The following is a 23925-nucleotide window of genomic DNA, read 5'->3' on the forward strand; positions in this document are numbered from 1 at the left end:
GCCTGCAGGCACATAAGGGATCAGTAATTATGTGATGTAGCTTGCTTCACTTAAAACTAATTTCTAGGACCGCCTTCTTTCACTTGCATAACATCTCAAAAATCAGACATGTCCTTTCTCAAAAAGATGCAGAAAAACTAGTCCACGCCTTTATTCCATCCAGACTTGATTATTGTAATTCCTTATTATCAGGCTCCAGCAGTAAGTCGTTAAAGACTCTGCAGCTTGTCCAAAATGCTGCAGCACGTGTCCTGACAAGAACCAAGAAAAGAGACCACATTTCTACAGTATTAGCTTCACTACACTGGCTTCTGGTTAAATCTAGAACAGGGGTCTTCAACGTTTTTCAGGCCAAGGACCCCCAAACTGGTGGAGAGATGGAGCAGGGACCCCCTACTATATATGTTGTATAAAATTGTGTTTTATATTAAAATGGGCCTAGTGCCATGTATAAACATAGCTACCCTGTTATTGTGAATTCAATACTAAGCTATTCAAATAATACACAGGTTCATATATTCATGTTGTTATTTTAAACATGTGCAAGGTATAGGAGCTGCAGTGTGTGCATTTATGACTGAAAGATAACGTCTTCTGCCACCATTTATCCGTTCGCTACAATATGTTGGATGCATGTTAATGTGTATTTAAAGACATTTAAATTTGTGGGAAAAAAATTGGTTGGAAAAAAAAATTTTAAATTAAAAAAATATAAAAAAATTGTCTAATCAACGAAAAATGCCGCGACCCCCCTGCAGTACCTCCGCGGACCCCCTAGGGTTCGCGGACCCCCTGTTGAAGACCTCTGGTCTAGACTGCTGGGGGAACTCCCATCATGCACTGAGCACTTCTCCCCTTCTTTCTGTCTCTCTGCCCCCACATTTATTTATTTAACTATATGTCACTAACTTTGTTTTTTCCCTCACATAGTCTCTTCCTCTCTCTGCAGGTAACTCTTACTCTACAGCTGCAGGATTCAGACAACAACAAAAACAATTTATAATTATTATTATTTATAATGTTGCTGCTATCATTAGAAACATATTTACATCTGGGTTAGGGTTAGATATTAAATGGTTAAAGGATTAAATATACATCCATTCCTGCCATTCAGGCCTGCAACACATTCCCCAAAAAGTTGTGACGGGGGCAATTTAGGGCTAGTTATCAGGGAGAATGATTAAAAAATGATGTGATTTGAAATAGGTGATGTCAACAGGTGATTGTAATCATAACTTGGTACAAAAGCAGCATCCAGGAAAGGCCCAGTCCTTTAGGAGCAAAGATGGGCCAAGGATCGCCAGTTTGTCAACTGAGAAAATTACTGAAATGTTTAAATATAGTGTTCCTCAAAGAAGGATAGGACTGGATTTGGATATTTCATCCTCTACGGTGCATAACATAATTAAAAGATTCAAGGAATCTGGAGGAATTTCAGTGCGTAAAGGACAAGGGCGCAAGCCTAAGCTGACTAACCGTGCTCTCTGATCCCTCAGACGACACTGCATCAAGAACCGTCATTTATCTAGAAGCAATAGAACCACATGGGCTCAGGATTACTTTGGCAAACCTTAGTCAAGCACTACAATACGTAGTTACATCCACAAATGCCAGTTAAAACTTTACTGTGTCAAAAGAAAGCCTTATGTTTACCTATCCAGAAGCGCTGTTGACTTCTCTGGACTGGAAGGCATCTGGGATGGACCATAGCACAGTGGAAACATGTACTGTGGTCAGACGAGTCAGTATTTCAGGTCTTTTTTGGAAGAAATGGACGCTGTGTACTCCAGACCAAAGATGAAAAGGACCATCCAGACTGTTACCACCGTCCCAACTTCTTCTGATTTGGGGTTGGAGTTAATGATGGAGTTTTCTCTCTCCAGTCACTAAAGGGTTTGCTCATTGTGGGAACTGCTGTGTTTCTCTCTCATTTGAAGGTCCTTTAACGACCCTCTATGTCAAGTGTCTTGAGATAATGTATATTAGGATTGGATTTATACTAAGGCTGTTAACGTTAACGCGTGCGATTAATCTGGAAACCTTAACGCGTTTTTTTTTTTTTAACGCAAATTAATCATATCACCAAGTCTGACCACAATTTCCTGCCGTAGTCCTCCAGCGCGGATGTTTACCTGCCTGTGGGTGAAGAAGTAGTGAAGTGATGAGTGAGGAGACGGACCCCGGTGTGCTTAACGGCAAATTTAGGTTTAAAGGAGACATAGCATGCAAATTCCACTTTTTTTATGCTTCTACACGTTAATTTGGGTATCTGGCATGTCTACCAACCCAAAAACTCTGGGAAAAAAACACTCACGCGTTTTGTTATGGTTCCTCTAAGTCAGAAACGTCATGCTTGAGTGACTCGATTGAGCTTCCTGGGTTTTGTGTCGTCACAATACACTGGAAGTCTCCCTACATGGCCTTGGCCCACCCCCCACCTCCTGTCCCCCCACACTCGTTTCGCCGGGTTTACACCGGAGGCTGCGAGGCAGCGCAGCGCCGTTCCCAAGCACGCAGCCGCCTGGCTGTTCACACGGGATGTGCATTTCTCCGCTGGTCAGCCCGCGATTCACTCACATGTGGCATTTGTCTGGATCGTTGGGACTGGGAGGCTGCAGCAGCTGCTCGGGCGCGACCGCTCGCTCTCCCATGCGTGAGCTGGAATTTGTGTCAACGCATGTATATATAAGGTCAGCCCGCGATTCTGCTTTCTCCGCTTGTTGTTGTACCCGTTGAATGTCGGGGTTCGGGGGTAAATGATGGTCTTCATAGCCCCCACCCCTCTCTTTCTCTCTCTGTCTGTCTGCTTGTGTGCTTGTAGTGGATGGGCAGAGGGGGACATTTAATTATGTGATTGGGAAAATTAAAACTCCAGGACAACAGAAGGGGAATACAAAGTATGGGATGCATATTTGATCATTTATATTATATAAAATATTAAATTTCTGGGGGGAGAGGGGGGAGGGGGGAGCTGGCTCATTAGCATTTAAAGGAACAGGCACTCAAAACAGGTCACTCTGTGGAGGGCTGTTTTATACAGGGTAAAAAGGGTGCTGTTTTAAATGATCCTTGTGGTATTTTGACCAAAGTATGTTACAGACATTTCATTAAGACCCCAAGGAACCATATCAACTTGTGGTAAAATGGGCATGCTATGTCCCCTTTAAAAAGCTTCGGAATGGGAGTTTAGATCAAACCAAAGTTGTGTGTACATACTGCAGCGATGAACTGTCTTTCCACCGTAGTACGAGTCTGAAGTACCATCTTCGTGCAAAGCACATCTTTGCTAACACAGACGCTAACACCGAGACGAGATCAAGCCGTGCTCCTCAAGCTACACTGGCGGAGTGCAGCAGAGCCGGCTCTGTCAACAAAACGACAACAACTAAGCTAACTAATGCTATCGCTAAATGGGTCGCAATAGACTGCAGACCCATCAACATAGTTGAAGACAAGGGGCTTCGAGACATTATCCAGATCGCCTCAGGGGACTCATCCTACAAAACGCCTTCGAGGGGAACTATTGTCACAAGAATCCATGAACTCTATGGAAGTGAAAAGGCAACGAAAGTGGAGCAGCTGGCACGAGCTTCATTTGTTGCACTGACAGGAGACCACTGGACATCAGTCAGCAACCATAACTACCTTGGCATAACAGCTCATCTCATAGATGATAATTGGCAGCTGCACTCGTCTGCGTTAGGTGTAGTGAAAACAGAGGCAAGGCATTTCGCCGAAGCATGCGCTCGCCAGTTTCTTGACGTGGGGGATAACGGACAGGGTCATCACTATTGGAACAGATAGTGCTCGGAATATGGAAGCGGCAGCAAGGAGTCTACCATTCGAGCATATGCCTTGTGTAGCGCACATTGTACAGCGGACGATCACAGGGTCTCTCCGTGACAGCGGGTTTGATGGTGCATTAGCCAAGTGCCGTAAAATAGTCGGACATGTCAAACAGTCCTGCAAACACAGCAGAGCTGACAGTTCAGCGGCACACCGGTGTCCGTGATGAGCAGGTTCAAAGGAAGACTTCATGACTGGAGCCATTTGACACAAGTTCACAAGTATCAAGTAATGTTATTCATTGTAGAGTTTGAAAAGGGACTGTTTACTTTGTCTCTTCAAAGACACCATGGCATTCATTTTCTTTTTAAACCTTAAGCCTACTCAATGTAAAATTCATGTGGGTAAAATGTCGTTTTACAAATTATTTACAGGCAAGCAGTTATTTTTGTACTTGATGTGGTTGTCTGCTAATTAAGTTTGCATTTTATGGGTGTTGTTGCTCAGTGAATTAAGATATTCTAATTGGCTGAGATGTAAAATAAAGTTTTAAAAAAGCCCTAACCAGTTTGTTATACATTTCTTTATTCAAACACCCTACTTGTAAATAGTAGTATTTTAATTGTATGATTATTCATGATTAATTACAGTCTATTGACATGATTAACTTTTTTTAATCGATTAACAGCACTAATTTAAATATAAGGGTCCTATTATCTGGTAAAGAAAACAACCATTCGTACAATGTAGGTAAAATGAAAACATCACTAAGATTATTTTATATTCAATTTCAATCAATAGATCCCGTTCACCTAAATCTTACACACAGGGATTAGATTGTGGCTATTTCAGTCATTGTAGAGCATGTGGAAACTATTGCACCTCCGTCCGTCCTGGGAGAGGGATCCCTCACATGCGACTGTCTGAGGTTTTAGGTTTTTTCCCCCTCTGTTAATAGTTTTTTTGTGGTATTTTTCCTTACTATATATTTGTGAATATGGGCTATACAAATAAAATTGGATTGATTAAAATTTTTAAAAAAATCATCTGTCATCAAAACAAATTTGCCCCCAAGAAATTGGAGAGGAACCGCCACTGGTTTAAAGCTGAAGTTGACTGGTATTATGCAGGTAATACACATGTTCATTAAACGTTACTAATTTTGTTGACTTTTATTAAGAGTTATGTAGCAAGAAGATTATATACAGCATGTCGTTAAAATCTAAAGCTGAACAGGAAGGAGATAAAAAAAAAAAACTGCTTCAACGGTTTTTCAAACATTTCCAACAGAAATAAGTTTTGATCACAGGCGGAAACGATCAGAGAACTTTGGAGTGTGAGGGACCGTGAGAGGAACGTCACTCTTCTTAACCAGAACAGGTTTGTAGTGTTTGACGGGCTGAGCCTTGTGAACCTGCAGAGGAGATGCAGAGGAAGAGTGTCACACACACAGACCATCTGAGCCAGTTATCTCAACAGACTCAGTCTATAGAAATCCATGTGTTATATACAACATTCAAACTGATAATTGGTTTCAATACTGAGGCTCATCACTGCAACTTTTATTCAGCAGTGATTTTTGTCAACAAAGAAGAACAGTGGATTTTCAGCGTTTGCCCGATAGTAGCACAGGTCTGGTGGGCCACCAGGCCCCCCCCTAAAAAGAGAGAGGAGAGGAGGAAGGACTGATACTGACTCATGTTAATCCTATAGAAACAGTATTTAGTTGTGATGACGGTTTCTTCAAATCATGTTGTATGAAGTAAATATAATTTAATGGAGCGTTCCGCAGTAACATATGATCAACGTTTTGTAAAGGTCATAGGTTAAACTCCTTATTTTAATGAAATTAAGACGTTTTATATTTTTGCATGCACCTTGCATTTGGTGATAGAGCACAAGCGGCCCTTAAAAATGTAATATGATAATTAATGTCAGTCACATTATGTGGATTATAGAATAAAATATAGCTCAAATAGTATTTTCCCTCATCTCCTCTCAATGAACGGTGTTGTGTTTGAAAGTGACCTGTTCTTGCCGCAGCCTGGTGATCTCCTCTTTTTGTTGCTGCTCCTCCTCTCGTCTCTGCTCCTCCTCCATGAGCTCACTAAGAGCCTCCTTCTCGCTGACCAGTCGCTCGTACTCCTGGCGCTCCCGGGCGCGTCGCTCCGTCGACAGCTCAAAGTTCTCCACAGCTGTGGAAGAGTGAGTGACTTCAGAGCAGTGACAGATATCGTCAAGACGACAGGAGCACAGTGAGTTCACAATAGTGAAGGAGACTCGGAGCAGAAGGCTGCAGCTGCTTCACCGTGAGACAATGTTCAATACCCGATCATGTGATCAAATTATAATCAGGCCTTAAGCATGAAGCTGCGATCAACAACAATATTTTCCAATACTGATACAAACTGTTAAAAACTTCAAATTTCGTTTGAACTATAATGTTTCCACTGATCAGATAATAAAACTCACACAGATCAGTTGGAGTAAAAAAACAGGTTGTGTCTTCAGTAAAGAACTGACTCAGCTCCTGTGAGACCATCACTCCACCTGATGGGAACAGAGTCCAGTGGAAACTCTACATGTAGCTTCATCAGGCTCCTGGTGAAGAGGAGAAAACGAAATGTCAGTCCTACCTGCTGCAGCTCGCTCTGGCTTTTTGGGCAGGAAAGGTTCTTTATGAGTGACGGTGTTGGGTCTGGCTTTGAATGTTGCTGCTTCCTCCTGTTGCTTCTGCTCTTCTTTCACCTACAAGGCACAGAGATCGTGTGTGAATGTTGTGAAGAATAAAAGGTGCTTGTGTGCGTTCAGAGGCAGATCCATCATACCATCTGCTCCCAGCGACTGTTCTTCACAGAACCACGTTCATCCAGGAGAAGTCTGAAGGGCTCCGGCTTTGTGGCCTCCAGCTTCTTCTTTTCAGGGAGAAGCACAGACTCAAAGTCTGGCAGCGGCTGGGCCTTGAACTGAGGGACCTGAAACGTTCAGAGGACAGTGATTGAAAACTGGCTCTAAGACATCCAGCATAAAGACACAGCGGCTGAGGAAGTGAGACTCACCTCTTCATTCCTCTTCTCCTCCAGCCTCTTTTCTTTCATTGCCCTCCTCTCTCGCTCCCTCTCGTCAAAGGAGAAAGGACAGACCTCCACATGGTGGTGCTCTGGGAGCCGCGGCTGGAAGGGGAGGCCAAAGTGAGGCACTGGGGGGGGCTTGATTGGTGACGGCTGTTTTACCTACAAGACACAAAAGCAGGTTTAGGTCATTTACAGGGGTCTGAGCAGGGGGAGGAGTTTGTCACAGTTGGTGCTGCAAGCATTGATTAATATCAATTACTCTGATCAGTTTGATTTTAAATTTGCATCTATTAAGAACAAAAAACACTGAAAATATGTTTTAAATGACAGAGCAGAAGGTGATGGCGTTTTGTTCAACCACTTTTAAAGTCAAGTCAGTAAAAGAAAAAAAGCAGCTGGAGAATTCTCCAGTTGGAGAGACCGTTTATTAAATATCTACTTTCACATTTCTGAACCTAAACAGATTCAAACATCTACAATGGACTTGCCAAGTGCTGGGAACTACTCTATGCAGCATATTATCTGCAGACCTGAAGATTACAGTTTGATGCCATGCTTTAGGGTTATAAGTGCTCCTTATTGTGTCAGCGACCCAAGAGGTCATGATGACTGATTGGTTAATCCAAATCAGGTGTAGATTGCATCGCTAATCGTATTGATTGCAAGAGTGAATGCAATATTACAATATATGACATCATTATCTGACGCGTCACATCAAGTCACACTAAAGTGAAACTTAATAAAAATGATTTGCTATGATTCTTTCCCAACAGGTGTTGAAACACTTCATCTTCAAATTGAATACCTACAGAGAAATATTGGACCATCATGCACTGAGCAGTTCTCTCTCTGTCACCCAATTTATTTGACTTAATGTCAATATGTATTTATCCCTCTCTTTTTCTGCACGTGTCCCTGATTCCAGAGCTGCAGGATTCAGACGACAACAATTATTATTATATAAATATCTCACTTACCATTTCCATTATAACAACCAGTCTGATGATTGCACAACTGCTCCTCTTCTCTGTACCCCTCCCTCTTACACCTCTCCCTTTTCTCTGCTCACCCCAACCAGTCGAGGCAGATGGCCGCCCACATTGAGTCTGGTTCTAGAGATTTCTTCCAGTTAACGAGTTTTTTCTTTCCTGTTGCCAAGATGCTGCTCATTGTGGGAACTGTTGGGTTTCTGTATACTTTTTCAGGTATCGACCTTACTATGTAAAGTGCCTTGAGATAATGTATATGATGATTTGGTACTATCAATAAAATGTTATTTAATATTGCCCTTCATTTTAATTTGAGACTTTTTCATGACCTGCAGAAACTCTGTCTGGTTACTTGAGCTAAACTACATTTTATAAACATCTGAACTAGAATTATCTCCCCTCAGACCCACCCAACTGACTACTTCTCCCAACTGCATCTTTGTAGAAAGACCTGGAATAGTGGACACATGCATGCTGAAAAATGTCCTGCCCAACACACATGCACAACATTTGTCCTGGTTATTGTGGATATGTGAAATATTCTTGGTGAATATCCAGTAAAGCGAATAAATGTTAAAGTTGCTTTCCATACAAGACAAACAAATGTGTCCTTACTTCCTCGACCTTGCGATCCACACGAACCCTCTTCTTCAGAGCAAAAGCTGGAGACTCTGGAACAGTTGGATGCAGAACTTTCCTTTCTGGCACTCCCTGTTGACAGAAGGAAATCGACTTTACTATGTTTATTTATGGGAAGAACCTTAAAAGCTTCATGTTGTCAGTACAAGAACCCAGCAAGTTTAATGTGAAGCCTGTATCTGACATTGAAGCGTCAGTAGCAGGTTTCAAACTCACCACGACTCCTTCCAGGATCCTTTTGGGCAGAGGCTGGGATTTAAAGGTATGTGGCCTCTCTTCTTCCTCAGACTTCTTGGAAATCTGTCTCTCCTGGAGCCTTTTTTCAATCTGCAGCTCAAAGCCTTCAGGTACTGTGGGTTCCTTCACGGCTGGCTTCTTCAAATGCTCTGCACCTTCCAGTAGTTTCCTGTTGAGCTCCAGAGCCTTGAATTTAAACCTGGGATTAGAACATAAGATTGATTAATTAATGGCCCATGAAACTCAATGATGCACTTTCCAATTGATAATAAACTTGAAACACCATCAGTGTTAGACATTAAATAAAGCCTGAGCCCGTCAGACACTTTAAGACAGGGTGTCAGCTCAGTATTTGTTGCTTGAACTTTGATAGTTAACATTAGATTGCAGCCACACTCATGTGGTGAAAAGAAAGAGCTTTGTCTTTATCTACCATACCTTGATGTCTTCATCACGCACCGACGAAACAGCGCCTGTGTTTTGATACAAGTTGGGGTTCAGCGTGCATAGTTAGCATCTGAGCAGCAGTGTCAAGTGAAAAGTCTGACAGTGCTTTAAGTGACAAGAGTAGTAAATGCGGGCAGTTGCCAGTAGAGTTGCACCTTGAGTCCAACCACACATTTAAGGCAGCACGACATCGATTTTGAGCCATGTACTGAGTTGATGAGTCTCAGGGTGCGAGCGTGTTAAGCCTGCTCATCCAGTGCAAGCACCTCCAATAGAGCCAGAGACACCAGTTTCCGTGTTAAGCACTTCATGTACTTTAGTTTTCACATTTTGTCCTCACTGCTGCTCTGATGGACTTTTCTCTTTCTGGAACAAGTTGTAGGATTTACACTACCATTCAAAAGTTTGGGGTCACCCAGACAATTTTGTGTTTTCCATGAAAACTCACACTTTTATTTATCAAATGAGTTGCAAAATGAATAGAAAATATAGTCAAGACATTGACAAGGTTAGAAATAATTTTTATTTGAAATATTAATTTTGTTCTTCAAACTTTGCTTTCGTCAAATAATGCTCCATTTGCAGCAATTACAGCATTGCAGACCTTTGGCATTCTAGCTGTTAATTTGTTGAGGTAATCTGTAGAAATTTCCCCCCCACGCTTCCTGAAGCACCTCCCACAAGTTGGATTGGCTTGATGGGCACTTCTTGCGTACCATACAGTCAAGCTGCTCCCACAACAGCTCAATGGGGTTGAGATCTGGTGACTGCGCTGGCCACTCCATTACAGACAGCATACCAGCTGCCTGCTTCTTCCCTAAATAGTTCTTGCATAATTTGGAGGTGTGCTTTGGGTCATTGTCCTGTTGTAGGAGGAAATTGGCTCCAATCAAGCGCTGTCCACAGGGTATGGCATGGCGTTGCACAATGGAGTGATAGCCTTCCTTATTTAAAATCCCTTTTACCTTGTACAAATCTCCCACTTTACCAGCACCAAAGCAGCCCCAGACCATCACATTACCTCCACCATGCTTGACAGATGGCGTCAGGCACTCTTCCAGCATCTTTTCACCTGTTCTGCGTCTCACAAATGTTCTTCTGTGTGATCCAAACACCTCAAACTTTGATTCGTCTGTCCATAACACTTTTTCCAATCTTCCTCTGTCCAATGTCTGTGTTCTTTGCCCATATCAATCTTTTCTTTTTATTGGCCAGTCTCAGATATGGCTTTTCTTTGCCACTCTGCCTAGAAGGCCAGCATCCCGGAGTCGCCTCTTCACTGTAGACGTTGACACTGGCGTTTTCGGGTACCATTTAAAGAAGCTGCCAGTTGAGGACCTGTGAGGCGTCTATTTCTCAAACTAGAGACTCTAATATACTTGTCTTCTTGCTGAGTTGTGCACGGGGCCTCCCACTTCTCTTTCTACTCTGGTTAGAGCCCGTTTGTGCTGTTCTCTGAAGGAGTAGTACACACCGTTGTAGGAAATTTTCAGTTTCTTCGCAGTTTCTCGCATGGAATAGCCTTCATTTCTAAGAACAAGAATAGACTGGCGAGTTTCACATGAAAGTTCTCTTTTCTGGCCATTTTGAGAGTATAATCGAACCCACAAATGTGATGCTCCAGATACTCAACTAGCTCAAAAGAAGGCCAGTTTTATAGCTTCTCTCACCAGCAAAACAGTTTTCAGCTGTGCTAACATAATTGCACAAGGGTTTTCAAGGGTTTCCTAATCATCCATTAGTCTTCTAAGGCGATTAGCAAACACAATGTACCATTAGAACACTGGAGTGATAGTTGCTGGAAATGGGCCTCTATACACCTATGTAGATATTTCATTAAAAACCAGACGTTTCCACCTAGAATAGTCATTTACCACATTAACAATGTATAGAGTGTATTTCTGATTAACTTAATGTTATCTTCATTGAAAAAAAACAGTGCTTTTCTTTGAAAAATAAGGAAATTTCTAAGTGACCCCAAACTTTTGAACGGTAGTGTATGTCAGCAGCTCAAAATGTATTTTATGTTAATGAGTCATTCTGTCACTTTTCTTTTGCACCGTCACAGATATTAATGACATTTTTCATGTTGATTTAGTCACATGAGAAAAATGGAACTTCATGCTTTTCCTAATTAAAAGGAAGATATGGGCTAACAACCCTTGACTTTTTGTGGGGACTCTTAAGTTTGACAGGTCATATCTCCCTTAACAGAAATGGTTCTCATATTGTTATAAAACTCTTTTCTAATTCCATATTCATCTTAACAGTATTCTAGCCCCAACATAAAATTAATACCATTGTTGAATTGCAAAAGATTGAAATGGGCAAATTTTCTAATGTCATCAACACCTGCACAAAGTATTTGGGTCGATGCCGAGACATCATCACTGAGTCCTTGATGCAACAAAAGCAGAGCCATTGATCAGTCCACTGTCATAAGGTTATGTCAGTCCAGGCATCTGTGTCTCAGAGCTATGACAGCAAATAAGATTATAACGATTCATTTACAGCAGGCAACATTTACAGTTCTAACACTGTTTGCTCATAATATATACTGACCATGACCCTCTGGAGGAGGAAGCGGAGGGACTAATAAATTACTGAGCCATGGCGCTTTGATCCATCTAAATTAATTCATCTTTTCATACAGTTCCGACGTTTTTAAAATGCTTTCACAGGTTGCCACGTTTCCTAAGCCATTTTCAGACATAACCTGTGGATATAGTCAGGAGAGATGGGTCCGGACTTTAACCGCAGTTTGCTTTTCACACATGCACAACACAGCGGGAGGTTCACAAGAGCAACAAATCCTTCACATTATTCAGGCGAGAGGTGGTGCGGCCGGGTGCAGCAGACAGGAAGTCATGTTCATTCTGCTGCGGAGATCATATGAATTTCTTGATAACACACAGACACCGGTGTGAGCTCTCATCACCACAAACTCTCTAGACCTTTTCATTGGTGTCTTCTATGTTTATGACACCCCTTTTTCACTGAGGCATATTTGTTTTCTTTTTGTTGTTAGAATCAACATCAAGCAGGGGTTCCCACATCAAATTCACCTCAATTTCCACAGACTTAATATCCGGGGGCCAGGTGGAGAAAGTCTGACATTTGCGTTCAAACATGGCCATCTTCAGGACTAAGTGTGGAGAATCTCTGGAGTTGAATTCATGTCTGAAAAAAGCTCTAGTGTGAGTTCTCGCATTTAGTGCACATTTGGTTGAAGGCTCCAGAAAGCAGGTCTAACCACCAGTTTAAGAAAGTGACAAAGACGTGATGGTGTGCTGAAGAACAGGCTCTTACTTGTGAAGTTGGTCCACCTCTTCAGCCTCCAGCTCAGCACTGCTCTTCACAGTGGTGGGCCGGCTCCTCTGGCGGGTCATCAGGTGTGGGGTATGAGGTTGGGTGAGCTTCAGCTGGTCGCCCTTCACTGGATGTGGCCCTCTCTCTTGACTCTGGCGACTACGCAGATGGTAGCGGTCAGGGGTTCGTTTTTGGTACTGCTCAATCTGCTGAGCCATGGGCACATAGGCTCCTGACCCCTCCACCTTTCTCTTGTTGCCCCTCGACAGGTTGAAGGGTTTGGGTATAGTGGCACCTTTCATGGCCTTTACCTTTAAAAAATAAAAAAGGAACAGAGAATTGTAAGAAAGTTTCTTAATGTCTGTTTTTATAATGTCTCACTTGTTTGTTTTCAAACGATCATATTACTGCTCAATAAAGACATTAGAACTGAACTCTACTTCTATAGAGACCGGATGAGCTGAACACAATTAAGGCAACACAATCAGAGTATATTCAGAATTTGGATCAGGTGGATCAGATGAAGAACTTACCTGGGGAGGAATGTTTGCGAAGCTGACTGATGAAGTCCACTTCTTTATCTGCTGTACTGGATGAAGTAGTCGCCTTAATGCGGTTGTCTGTGGTGAAATTGAATTCTTTAGGCACAGTCATGGACAGGACCACCTTCTTCGGGGGTGGATCTGAAATAACAGTGACACAGATTTCCTTCAAGAAGCAAAGTGAACCTTGATCCCATTTAACAGTCATATTCAAATGGTACCAACTAACAGCTCGTTGTTCAGCACATTGAACTGAATTAACTGCAGCCACACAAAGTCAGTCACTAATATCCACTCACTGCCAGCCAGAGCAGCTTTGTAGCTGGCCTCGTTCTGTCTGCGGTGCAGAGCCACTTCCTTCTGGAGGTTCCTGATGCGCTCCAGCTCCTGTTCTTCAGAGCTGCACAGCCTGTTTAACACATCAGCAAACATCTGTCTCATTTAAAGTCGAATCTCCACTTCTATACATTCAATACTATGAAGATAATTAAGATTGAGAGGAGTTGATCTCATTATACTTTTCTACAGACTTCTGTTTTGGAGTAGACAAAACCATCCAGACAGATTCTGCATGTAGTTAAAGGCAGATTAACATATATATAAGAGTATAAGTCTTCTTACTCTGTCTTCCCAGTTTTGGAAGCTACTGTCCCAGTCTTAGGTGCAGTCCTGGAATTTGTCTGTCCACTTCTGCGGAGGACACTACTGGATTTTCGAGCTGGTCTGGCAACAGGACTCCTAAAACAAACAGCCGCAGTAGAAAACTTGAATGAAACACAACCAAAAAGGGGATACAAAGTGGGGGAGCCGACAAGGCATCACAATCATTTGTAAACATGTAAGAACTATAAGTACTGAATCTATAAACGTCTTGGGATGAAAGGACAATCATGACACTTACGGTTTGGATTTCTTTGATGGTGGTGCAGCCGACTGTGTTGGAGCTGAACCGGTTGTTGTCACTTTATGTTTTGAAATCCTAAAATGAGGAAAAAAATAAAAGATTAAAATTTGAATTACATCAATAGTACAGAGATGCTAACAACTTAATCTCAAGTTCCCCAAACACCTGATTGTGCATTTACTATTTCCTCTGTATGGGACTGAGTGTCAATGCAACTTTAAACAAAGCACAAACAAGCAGAACATGAAACCTTTGGCCTCTGTGCTTGTGCACTTTGTCACATGTTTAATTCAGTCTTGCCATTTGATGCTAATACAAATGTATTATCTGATGCCTCAAGAGCGTGCAAGAATAAAGCTGCAGACTTCAGCAGCAGTTTCATTTGTTGTACTGTGCAGCTTGTGGCAGCACACTTCCATCACACTGTAGTGCATGTGTAGCATCACAAGAACTGCACCTGCTCGGCTGGGCAGGGGGTTGATTCGCCGTCCTCCTCTTTGGTCGGCCATTAGCCCGAGTCGCAGTCTCAGCTCCCCAGGATGTGACAAGGTTTGGAGGTGGAGATGTGGATGTGCCAGGACCTGGAACATTGATCAGTCCACATGGATTCACATTGACCAAGTCATGAGGACACTGAATTACAGAAGACCAGAGGAACGCACACTAGGACCAAGCAATCTTTTAAAACCACCTTAAAGTAGCTTAACAGAAAATAAGGAGTGCATCCTTTGTACTTGGCTATAATGCAAAGTTAACTAACCACTGTCTACATCCGTGTTGACTTGAGGAGTCACGATGACTTTGGGCAGGTTGGGTGAATTGCTTCTCATAAAGGGCCAGTCAGGTCTTAAAGGTGTAGTAAGGCGACCCTCTGCTCCCCCGACCTGTTGTTCTGCAGGTGAGACACAGAGGAAGTAGATGTGAACTCAAACAGGTGTTTTAACCTACATACTGGTTATTCTTTCATACAGACTGTTTGCACCATCAGTTTCAGAGCCTGGGTGCGTGGGAACAAGAGAGAGAAACTGTCTGCACTAAGATTAACTTTAGAGTGTTTGTATTTTAACAACATGTAGAACCAGGGTTGCTCATCAGGACTGGACACAGAGGAAAACAGCGTTCGGCTGGTCAACAAAGGTCCAACAAGTGTTTCCTACCGTCTGAGGAGGTCAATGTTAAAGTGCAGTCCCACTGAGACTCACCGAACCACTGATCATCACCGTCGTTATTCTCCAGCTCCTTCAAGTCGACGACGTGGGACGGAGCATCGAACTCGTATCGGTCAGCGGAGCCACAGTCGCTTTCCGCCATTATTCAACACTAAGCTTTAGAAAACATGAGACATCAAAGTCAGTTTAACGCATCAACATGTGTTTAACCACCAGTTTACACACGATAACCGTCTGAGCTGAGTTAAGAACAGGACCGAAGCGGGACAGATAACAGAGAACCTGGTTTATCTTTAAGAATAAATGATCGGAACGTTCAGTCAGTGAATGTCTCCGGAGACAGTTTCTCCGGGTGAGCTGTAGTCTCCATTGGGTTCCTGTTATGGAGGAAGCGAATGGCTAACGCTAGCTAAGCTTAAACATGAGCTGCTTCAGAAGCGTCAGGTCGTTAAATGAACCAAAGACTCTCACACGTTCAGTATCGATTCAGTCATTTGATCAGAGTTCAGCTTGAATCCTCAGTTTGTGACGTTTCACTCAATATGGAAGAAGCGTTGTAACTTACCGACACTGTTTTCTCTGAGCGTTCAAATTGTGACGTCACCTGACCGCCCTTTCAAATCAACCAATGGCTAACGAGCTTTTCTTCTACTCGCCGCCATCTCTTCTTCTTCCTCTCAATATCGTATTGGTGGACCGCCGCCACCTTCTGGACTGGAGTGTGATTGGAATAATACAATTATAAGTAATAAAATAATTAAAGTATTATACTCTATGTCCTCCCTGCTGATACTGAGGATATTAAATAATTACTGCTTCATTACCAATCACATCTTTACCACTCATAAATGTACTGTTAATTTTAGTGTCACCTAATCTCCTTGTCGGAATTATGTCTAGATAGATAACATTTGATTGATCGACAGACAGGATTTATTGATCTCAAACTGGGGAATTCCTATGCAGCAAGGTATCAGGCACATAACACACTCAGCAACAACTAAAAACACTCTACAAAATATAAAGAATAAAAAATCCTATGTCCAATAAAAAGATGTATCCTTCCCCAGTGAAAAGTTCTCGAGGACTTTGGAGCTGAAGAAGTTAAGATAATAATTAATTCCCACTTCCTCCTAAAATAACAGAGGCTTCAGTCCAGTAAGGATTCAGTCCAGGAAGATTTAACTAACTTCCCTGACAGTCGACAATCACATTTTTTGTTGTTGTTGAAAACAGGGTCTTGTTATTTCTCCTTAACAGTCTGCTGATGTTGGAGAAATTGTGTGTACAGAAATGAAGATATTTCAAAAACCAAAACCAGTTTAATCCACTGGAAGAATGAGCTAATAAAGATTTGATTTAAATAATTTAAACTTGTCAAACACAAGAATGCCCTTAAGCTGCTTTAATTAGTAGATATTATTAAACTAATATGAGCTATCCCTATTTTTTACTTTTCATAATTATTATCCAATATCGATATTTATTTATTTTGTTGGGGTTTGGAGTTTTGTTTCCTTATTTCACATTATTTGTACATGATTCTTTCTTTTTTCGCTCAACCTGAGATGGAATTATTTGATCAAGAAAACATGAATTACATTACATTACATTTCATTTAACTGATGCTTTTATCCAAAGCGACTTCCAATAAGTGCATTCAACCATGAGGGTACAAACCCATAACAACAAGAATCAAGAAAGTATATATATATATAATTTCTTCAAAAAAAGCCAAACTACAATGTGCTATAAGTAAGTGTCATTTAGGTGCTACTAAATTGTTAGTTTAAACTTTTGTGCCTTGTTTGTTTGTTACCTCAGGTCATTCCCTCATTTAGGAACCTTCACTATTAGACTGCACCCATGCTTCTAACAGCAGTTCACAAACCAGTGGGTTGCCAATAGTATTTCATTCAGCTTTTTTGAGATCATGTAGATTAAATCTGCTTTGAAGTTAATTCCTGCATAACATTATAACTACATAAAATTGCATTAAGCAAGAAAACAGACAGATATGGACAGACATATAAATAGAAACCAACAAAGAGAAATGAGGGCTATACTTGTTAAGAAATCAGAGAATGCAGGTATGTGGACATGAAAAACTAGTCTTTATTTGAAATGATTTTCCTGCTCATTGGCACAGGCCGCAGGCCAAGAATCAACACCTGGAACTCAACTCCCTCATTCTGCCAGTGTTTGACAGAGTAGCAGCAAGCTAGCCATACAGTAATTCACACATTGCATACATATTTAAAACCAAACTGACACAGGACATCATTCACATCTTTTCCTATGTACTCTATTATATACACCAAAAGCCCCGACTGAAAGTTAGTGTTTCCTTGCTTTGTCCCTTTTCTTCTTTTCTTCGTATTCTAGGATCTTTTTGTGGAATATTCCTGCAGGACAGAGGACAAAAGCATGAATTAGTGCACCGGGGGAAAAAGTGTTCAACAGCAGATATTTTTCAAGTTCTTCTTATCAGCTGGCTGTGATTTGGATTCAAGAAAAATGTAATATTGCGCAGGAAAGTAACTTAAACGCACATAATTAAAGGTAATTCTATAGATGAATGGTGAGACACTTAAGATAAAATACGCTATGATAACTAAGTGTCAAAGAAGAGTAAAAAGTTGAGTAAAAGTAAAAAAAAGACCTAGGTTGAAGTAAAAGAAGTGAAGTGTGTGATTAAAAAGGTGAAGTGAGTCTTTTTCGGACCACTGTTTTCCTCCTAAGGGGGACGGACATGTCCCTGGGGGCAGTCACACTGTGGTCATCCCTTTTGGAGAAGGAGTGAATTTGCATTGTTTAATTGTGTCACCTAATGTCTAAAGGGTGAGGTCGCATTCTATCTCCACCATGAACCAATTAACATTCATTGTGTATAAAATCAAACAATAAAGCAATATAAGGCAGAAGGGGAATTAGACAAATGTGTGTTGTAGGAAATCATTGATGGAACGATATACAACAACATTAGAAGTAATTTTGATAATAGTATTATGAACTATTATAACATTAATAAATATTACTAACATTCATAAATGCATGCAGCTATATGGCAAGGGAAATAAAACATAACATTCCTAGCTGCAGTGTGTTTATTTGGTAAATGTGTAGATGTATGTTAGAATATCTCAGACTTCTAAATTCTCAAATTAGCTTTCATTAAATATGAATGGCGTAGGAATTTTAATCAATTTACCTGAAATCAATTAGAAATCTCTATTAAACAAATCACATCATTGCACTAGTTAAGTTGACCTGACTTATAACTTACAGGTAATGACCGACTGTTAAATATTGTCGCCCATGTTTAGGTGTGGAGAGTGACAGAGTATGCAGTTCAAAAGAGAAATGCTGTTTTGTAACCATGTGAGGCAGCTGGATTCAACACAAGCCAGAATCCATCTTTCCAGACTCAAGGCTGCGGTTCTTTCTCTCATAGGAGAACTTGTCTGTCACCCTTTAGTCTGTGTACCTGTCACTTGGAATCTGTTGCATCTGAGAGAGACGTCCGTGCGTGTGCATGGGCACTCCCAAACCTGCCACAGATTCTGTTGCATAATTATTGATTATATTGCATATTTAATAAAAAAAGGAACTCTTTGAGCTGCAGTGTGAATGTGATGTGAGTTCACTGAAGTCCGCTTCTCACATAGATATCAAACTGCAGTCCCACAAGGAATCTGGCTGTCTGGTCCGTCTCATTCTCACTGTGAAGTTCCCCCCGTGTGGGATCAATAAAGTTTTATCTTATGGTAAATGGTCTGTATTTATATAGCGCTTTTCTAGTCTTGATGACCACTCAACGCCCTTAACAGTACAGTTTTGCCATTCACCCATTCATGCAGTGCATCTATGGATAGCACTTTTTTCAATGAGGGGCCATTCGGGGTTCAGCAACTTGCCCAAGGACACTTCGGATCGAACCGTCCACCTTCAGGTTGGAGGATGACCGATCTACCCCTCAGCCACAGGCTTATCTTTAACTTGGCTCATTTGTGTGTGATGTCTTCACAGTCCTCACCTTGCTGCGGCCCAGGCTGCTGCTGCTCCACCTCCTGGATAAACAGGTCGAACATCTGTGTCTGGAGGAACTTCTTGACAAAGTGTCGAGTGGTCTTGGGCTCAATGGCCTTGTAGAAGCTTCTCTTTTCAAACACTCCCTGTGCCCCGTGACGGTATTTCACATATGAGGCGTAATGGCCGACTGTTTTCACAAAGAAATGCAGGAAGGCTTCCGACACCACTCGGTTCAGCTCCTCCACCGCTGAGAGAAAGAACAGAAAACATTTGTGATGATGGAGCTATGTTTCTCCTCGTCACTGTCTCTTTTTGTGTTTACTCACTTGATGCTTCTTGTCTTTTACTTAGTGCCTCTAGTATTTCTGTTTGGAGCTTTGGGGGCAGAATAGAGGCTTCATCCCCAGTCTGGTAAAGGAGGGTTTTACAATGTTACACTTCAAGAAATCAAATTTTAAGATTTAACGTTATTTGAGTTACTCAACCACAAATTATACATTTGCATACAGTTATGTTCACAGGTAATATTTTTTCTCTCTCACACACACACACACACGTGGCCATGCAGGTTCCCACTCCTTCTATTAGTAGATGGTTAATATGTTCTTTCTTTTGAATCTGGCAGAGAGGACGAGAAATTAAAGAAGAGATTCTGTCTCTTTTCTTGATCAAGTGTGGGCAGCAGCCCAAGTGTCCCCTCTGCTTTTTGTCTATTACATGTTGGCTCGCGGAACACACACACACACACACACACACACACACACACACACACACACACACACACACACACACACACACACACACACACACACACACACACACACACACACACACACACACACTTTCTTGGTTGCTGTTCTCCGACATTGTCCTCGCTATATTCAAGTAATATTTCATTAATGGTTTCCATTAATGAAATATTGGTGCTTTCTTATTTTTTAAGATCGGCAATATGAGCTTATAAAAAAAAAAAAAAAAATTTATAATAGTTTGCCATCCTGTTGGGTATCTAACATATCCAACATTTTGAAATAGATAAATCCATGGTATAAATATATAAATTTACATTTACAAATTCTTTGCAATCTATCCCTCCATGTCTTCCCAAGTCTTTTTGAATGTATAAGAGAGTGGCACTGAGGGCAGCATTTTTAACTTAGAATTATTCCAAATACTTATTTGGTTGGGATAGTATTTTTTTTTCACAGCATTTAATTTACTACTAATTACAACATTTACTGATTTACCTTTTTGCTTGGAAAAAAGAGCTAGTAGAAAGCTATTAGGCTGCAGCTAATTGATTTTCCATCTGTATCCATTGTTCCTCATTTGCATTGTAAATGATTGAAACATTTGAGTTAAACTGTAAAACTCCAGGTTGAAGAGGTTTAAGCCTCCCTCCTTTTGAGGGTAATGTAATAGTTTCCTCTTTAATCTGTGAGCTTTGTTACACCAGATAAATTAGGAAAGGAGTGAGTTCATTTGTTTAAAGAAAGGGTTTGGTGAGGCAATAGATATAGCTGGAATAAACCTTTTAAATGAATCCTTAAGGTAAACTTTTTTCAGCAAATGGTTCAATTTCCAATGCAAACAAGGAACGTGATAAAGGGCATCCTTGAGCTGTACCTCTAGTTTAGACCATTCAAGTCAGTCGAAAGCCTTTTCTGCATCAACTGCCATTAGTGTTATTTACACAAATTTTAACTAATATTCAACGAAAAGATTCAATACAGTTTAGTTAACAAAGCACTCACCAAAAAAAGGAAGGTCTTCTTTTTATCCTCAGACAAGTCGACCATCAGCTGTGTCACAGAAGAGGAACGGGACAGAATGAGGACGTCGCTCTTGAATTCACAAGTAATGCCACTCCTGCCTTTGTACAGTTTAAGTAATGGTAACTCACATCACTCTGGTCGATGGCCTGGTCCAGCAGGCGCTTCTGGACTCCCAGCAGATAGGGGGTGGGTGCCATCACTACATCAATCAGGATCTCAGGAACAATGGAGATCAAGGTGTGCTGCCAGGTGAAGGGGTAAAGGAGCGCTGCTACTGCATGAATGACTTGGGATAATGTGCTGCAGAGAGATGAGAGTCAACATCAGAGCTGATTATGAGCAAATAGACTGGATTTGATGAACCAATCTGATTGATAGTAAAAATTTCAATATTTCCTAAGGTTTCAGCTGCAGAGTTTAGGCTTTCTATGAGGTGCATAGGTTTTATATCAAAATCAAAATTCAAACAAATTAATTTTCTGCAGACCAATAGATTGGGAGTCTCTGATTCCATTTCCAAGTATTTTGGGAACTTTCTTAGATGATATACTTTGATGACACCAACACTGATTCGATCCATAAAAAGGTTTTCTTAAAGGTTCAGTGTGTAGGATTTGGTGAAATCTAGGGGTGAAGTTACATGTTGCAGCTGAATACCCCTCCCCTCCCCCCTTCCAAACAAAAAGAGAACCTGTGGTAACCTTCAGTTGTCATAAAAACTCAAAAGGTGTTTAGTTTGTCCAGTCTGGGCTACTGTAAAAAACATGGTGGCCTCCGTAGAGAGGACCCGCTCCTGATATAAAGTAATTAAATACAAAGGGCCCGTTCTAGGGTAAAGAAAACAACTATTTGTACAGTTTAGTTGATTATACTTATATATCAATAGGATTATTTTATATTAAATTTCAGCCAATAGATCCCTTTCACCTAAATCATACACACTGGACCTTTAAAGACGCTGTTAAAGAAACAAAAGGTGTTCATGTTGAAAAGCATGTTCCACACTTCTTTTGTTTAGTAGGCGAGTGTCCAGGTAAGTATGTAATACCCCAGTTCATCCGCGATGAAAATGATCCGTCTCTCCAGGACAGCGGCAGCGAACACCAGTAACACCTCATCATCTGTCAGGCAGTCGAAAAGTGTGGCAAAGTTGACATGTTCCAGCCATGAATCCAGTGGACGCGTCAGACTGATGATCTGATGGAGAGTGAAAACTGTCACAAATACGTCAACAGTGGTAGCAGCAGTCTTTTCAGACTGTTACTGCACCTCGGTCTAAAGTCACTATAGCCTTGTTGAGATAAAGTGATAAATGTTGGTTAGTTTCAGTGCTTTTCAGGATTTATTACATCCACTTTACGTGAATGTACTGTACATGATGACAGCAGCAGCATCACTGCCATCATGAACCAGAGGCTTTGTTCAGAAGAACTGGTATTTACATCTGTCCTGACAGATCTGACCACAAGTGGTCAGTGTTCAGCACGTGTGTTCATGTCTGGCATTAACATACATCCTGTCTCCTGTGACCACTTGTGATCAGATCTCACTTCCCTGCTCTATAAGCACAAAAATGGTAGTTTTTAATGCTAAAATAAAACCCAACATGTGTGTTTGCAAATATCAGATTTTACAAATGTGTTCCACCCAATGAAAGTTGGCTACAGGAGTTTTATTGTAATGTCCACTGTCAGGTATATAAAAGAAATAAAGGAGACTGTATGGATCAGGATGAAAGACCCTTACTGGGCCCCAGGATGTTAGGGACACACACCCAGGTCTGATCCGCCTCTGGTGGGCCTGCCTCAGCAAAGGGGGCCTTGTGATTAAAAAGAGGAAACGCCCAATGATGCTTAGGTACACAACTCATGATACTCTCCTAACATCCACTGGTAGTCACTTATATCTGCTGGTGATCACTAACATCTGCTCGTGGTTGGTAGCTTAACACTAAACTAATGCGGAAGACCTTCAAACGTACAAGGGGTATTCACCATCTTGTCCTATGCTCTAAAACACTGTCACTATGTGTGTGTGTGTGTGTGTGTGTGTGTGTGTGTGTGTGTGTGTGTGTGTGTGTGTGTGTGTGTGTGTGTGTGTGTGTGTGTGTGGGAATGAGCGAGTGAGAGAAAGAGAGGTAGAAAGCAAGCAGAGTCAGGAGGGACTGAATGAATCTTGTGTAGTTGTGAGAAAAGATTTTACCAATTTGTGGCCTAGAACGCATTTCTGTTAATACAGCAAAAAGAATGTGGCCACATTTGTCCCACACCACTGTGGCTTGAGTGATCTCAAGATACATTCCGGATAAAATTTGGTGTGTTCACTCCGGTAATTAGCACTGACCACTTATGATCGGTTCACTCAGGACGAATGCTACCAGGTGTGAAGGGTGTCAGAGTCTTTACGGCGTCAGGGAACCATTTATCTGTCCCTCTTTGAGTCTGAGGGCTGGTCACAGTAGAACTGAACTGCAGCAGAAATTATGGCAACAGTGAATACTTGAGATGACACAGATGCTGAGACATGGTATGTGGCCTGATGGGAGAAGTGTTAGGTTTCTGCTGTGAGCTACAGGTTGGGTAATGCAGGACAGGTTCAGACACAACCTTACACTGACACACCCACCTGGAGGATCTCATGTGACACTGGGTTTCACTGTGTGTGTGGGTTTGTGGGAGTGTTTTTTTATCCTCTACATTCCCAACCTTCAAAGACATAGAAGAGAATCAGTAACCACACAACTGCCTCTGCACTCATGATGATCAGTATCAGAGCAAGGGACTGTCTCTCTGTCCACACAGCTCTTTGGAACCTGTCTTTAGAACCTTCTATCCATTGGCCCAATGTTTTCCTCTTGTGTCACTGAATGTAGTCATACTACTTTAATGCAGCTTGGCTGAAGTCCCAGTCAGCCAGCAAGAAAACACTTGCACTCCTCACTGAAGCCTGCCTGAAATCTCTGATATATATGTTTACTGTCTTTTCACTGTCCATAGTCCTTACAGTTGAGTCAGTCAATAGG

At 41.5% G+C, this 23925-nt stretch overlaps 2 protein-coding genes across 11 annotated transcripts in view; both read right to left on the bottom strand.

Annotated features, from left to right (window-relative positions):
* Positions 1-4943: 4943 nt before the first annotated feature.
* Positions 4944-15740, bottom strand: LOC118111551 (targeting protein for Xklp2). 7 transcript variants are annotated; one of them, XM_047340452.1, is made up of 16 exons: positions 15662-15740; positions 15130-15252; positions 14688-14819; positions 14385-14508; positions 13925-14002; positions 13645-13761; positions 13323-13432; positions 13015-13164; positions 12482-12791; positions 8705-8924; positions 8465-8560; positions 6846-7019; positions 6615-6761; positions 6423-6534; positions 5815-5981; positions 4944-5200 (listed from the first exon to the last, which is right to left on the bottom strand). In XM_047340452.1, the coding sequence occupies exons 2-16, from the start codon at positions 15236-15238 to the stop codon at positions 5090-5092; spliced, it is 2157 nt and encodes a 718-aa protein (XP_047196408.1). In that variant the 5' UTR covers positions 15239-15252; positions 15662-15740; the 3' UTR covers positions 4944-5089. The 7 variants fall into 7 exon arrangements, with proteins under 7 accessions (XP_047196408.1, XP_047196403.1, XP_047196406.1 ...); XM_047340447.1 differs by having other exon boundaries at positions 5815-5999; XM_047340450.1 differs by having other exon boundaries at positions 5815-5999; positions 15130-15247; positions 15662-15695.
* A 1449-nt stretch (positions 15741-17189) lies between these two features.
* Positions 17190-23925, bottom strand: part of LOC118111117 (DENN domain-containing protein 2D) — a 32062-nt gene continuing 25326 nt past the window's right edge. For all 4 annotated transcript variants that reach the window (XM_035159455.2, XM_035159456.2, XM_035159457.2 and 1 more), the window contains 6 exons: positions 21952-22100; positions 21032-21203; positions 20883-20930; positions 19455-19536; positions 19133-19375; positions 17190-17501 (listed from right to left, as the gene is read on the bottom strand). In XM_035159455.2, coding sequence (XP_035015346.1) covers positions 17434-17501; positions 19133-19375; positions 19455-19536; positions 20883-20930; positions 21032-21203; positions 21952-22100 — 762 coding nt within the window. In that variant the 3' untranslated portion in view covers positions 17190-17433. The remainder of the gene's footprint in view (positions 17502-19132; positions 19376-19454; positions 19537-20882; positions 20931-21031; positions 21204-21951; positions 22101-23925) is intronic.

Source organism: Hippoglossus stenolepis, chromosome 6, assembly GCF_022539355.2.
Source record: "Hippoglossus stenolepis isolate QCI-W04-F060 chromosome 6, HSTE1.2, whole genome shotgun sequence".
Lineage (NCBI taxonomy): Eukaryota > Metazoa > Chordata > Actinopteri > Pleuronectiformes > Pleuronectidae > Hippoglossus > Hippoglossus stenolepis.

What these genes read in the sequence shown, in the direction of transcription:
- LOC118111551 (XM_047340447.1), bottom strand. Translation starts at nt 15,238, where the DNA reads ATGGCGGAAAGCGACTGTGGCTCCGCTGACCGATACGAGTTCGATGCT. An exon ending in TGGATCGCAAGGTCGAGGAA is followed by an intron (nt 7,020 to 8,464) that starts GTAAGGACACAT and finishes TGTGTCTTGTAG; the next exon opens with GTAAAACAGCCGTCACCAAT. An exon ending in AGGAGAAGAGGAATGAAGAG is followed by an intron (nt 6,762 to 6,845) that starts GTGAGTCTCACT and finishes TGAACGTTTCAG; the next exon opens with GTCCCTCAGTTCAAGGCCCA.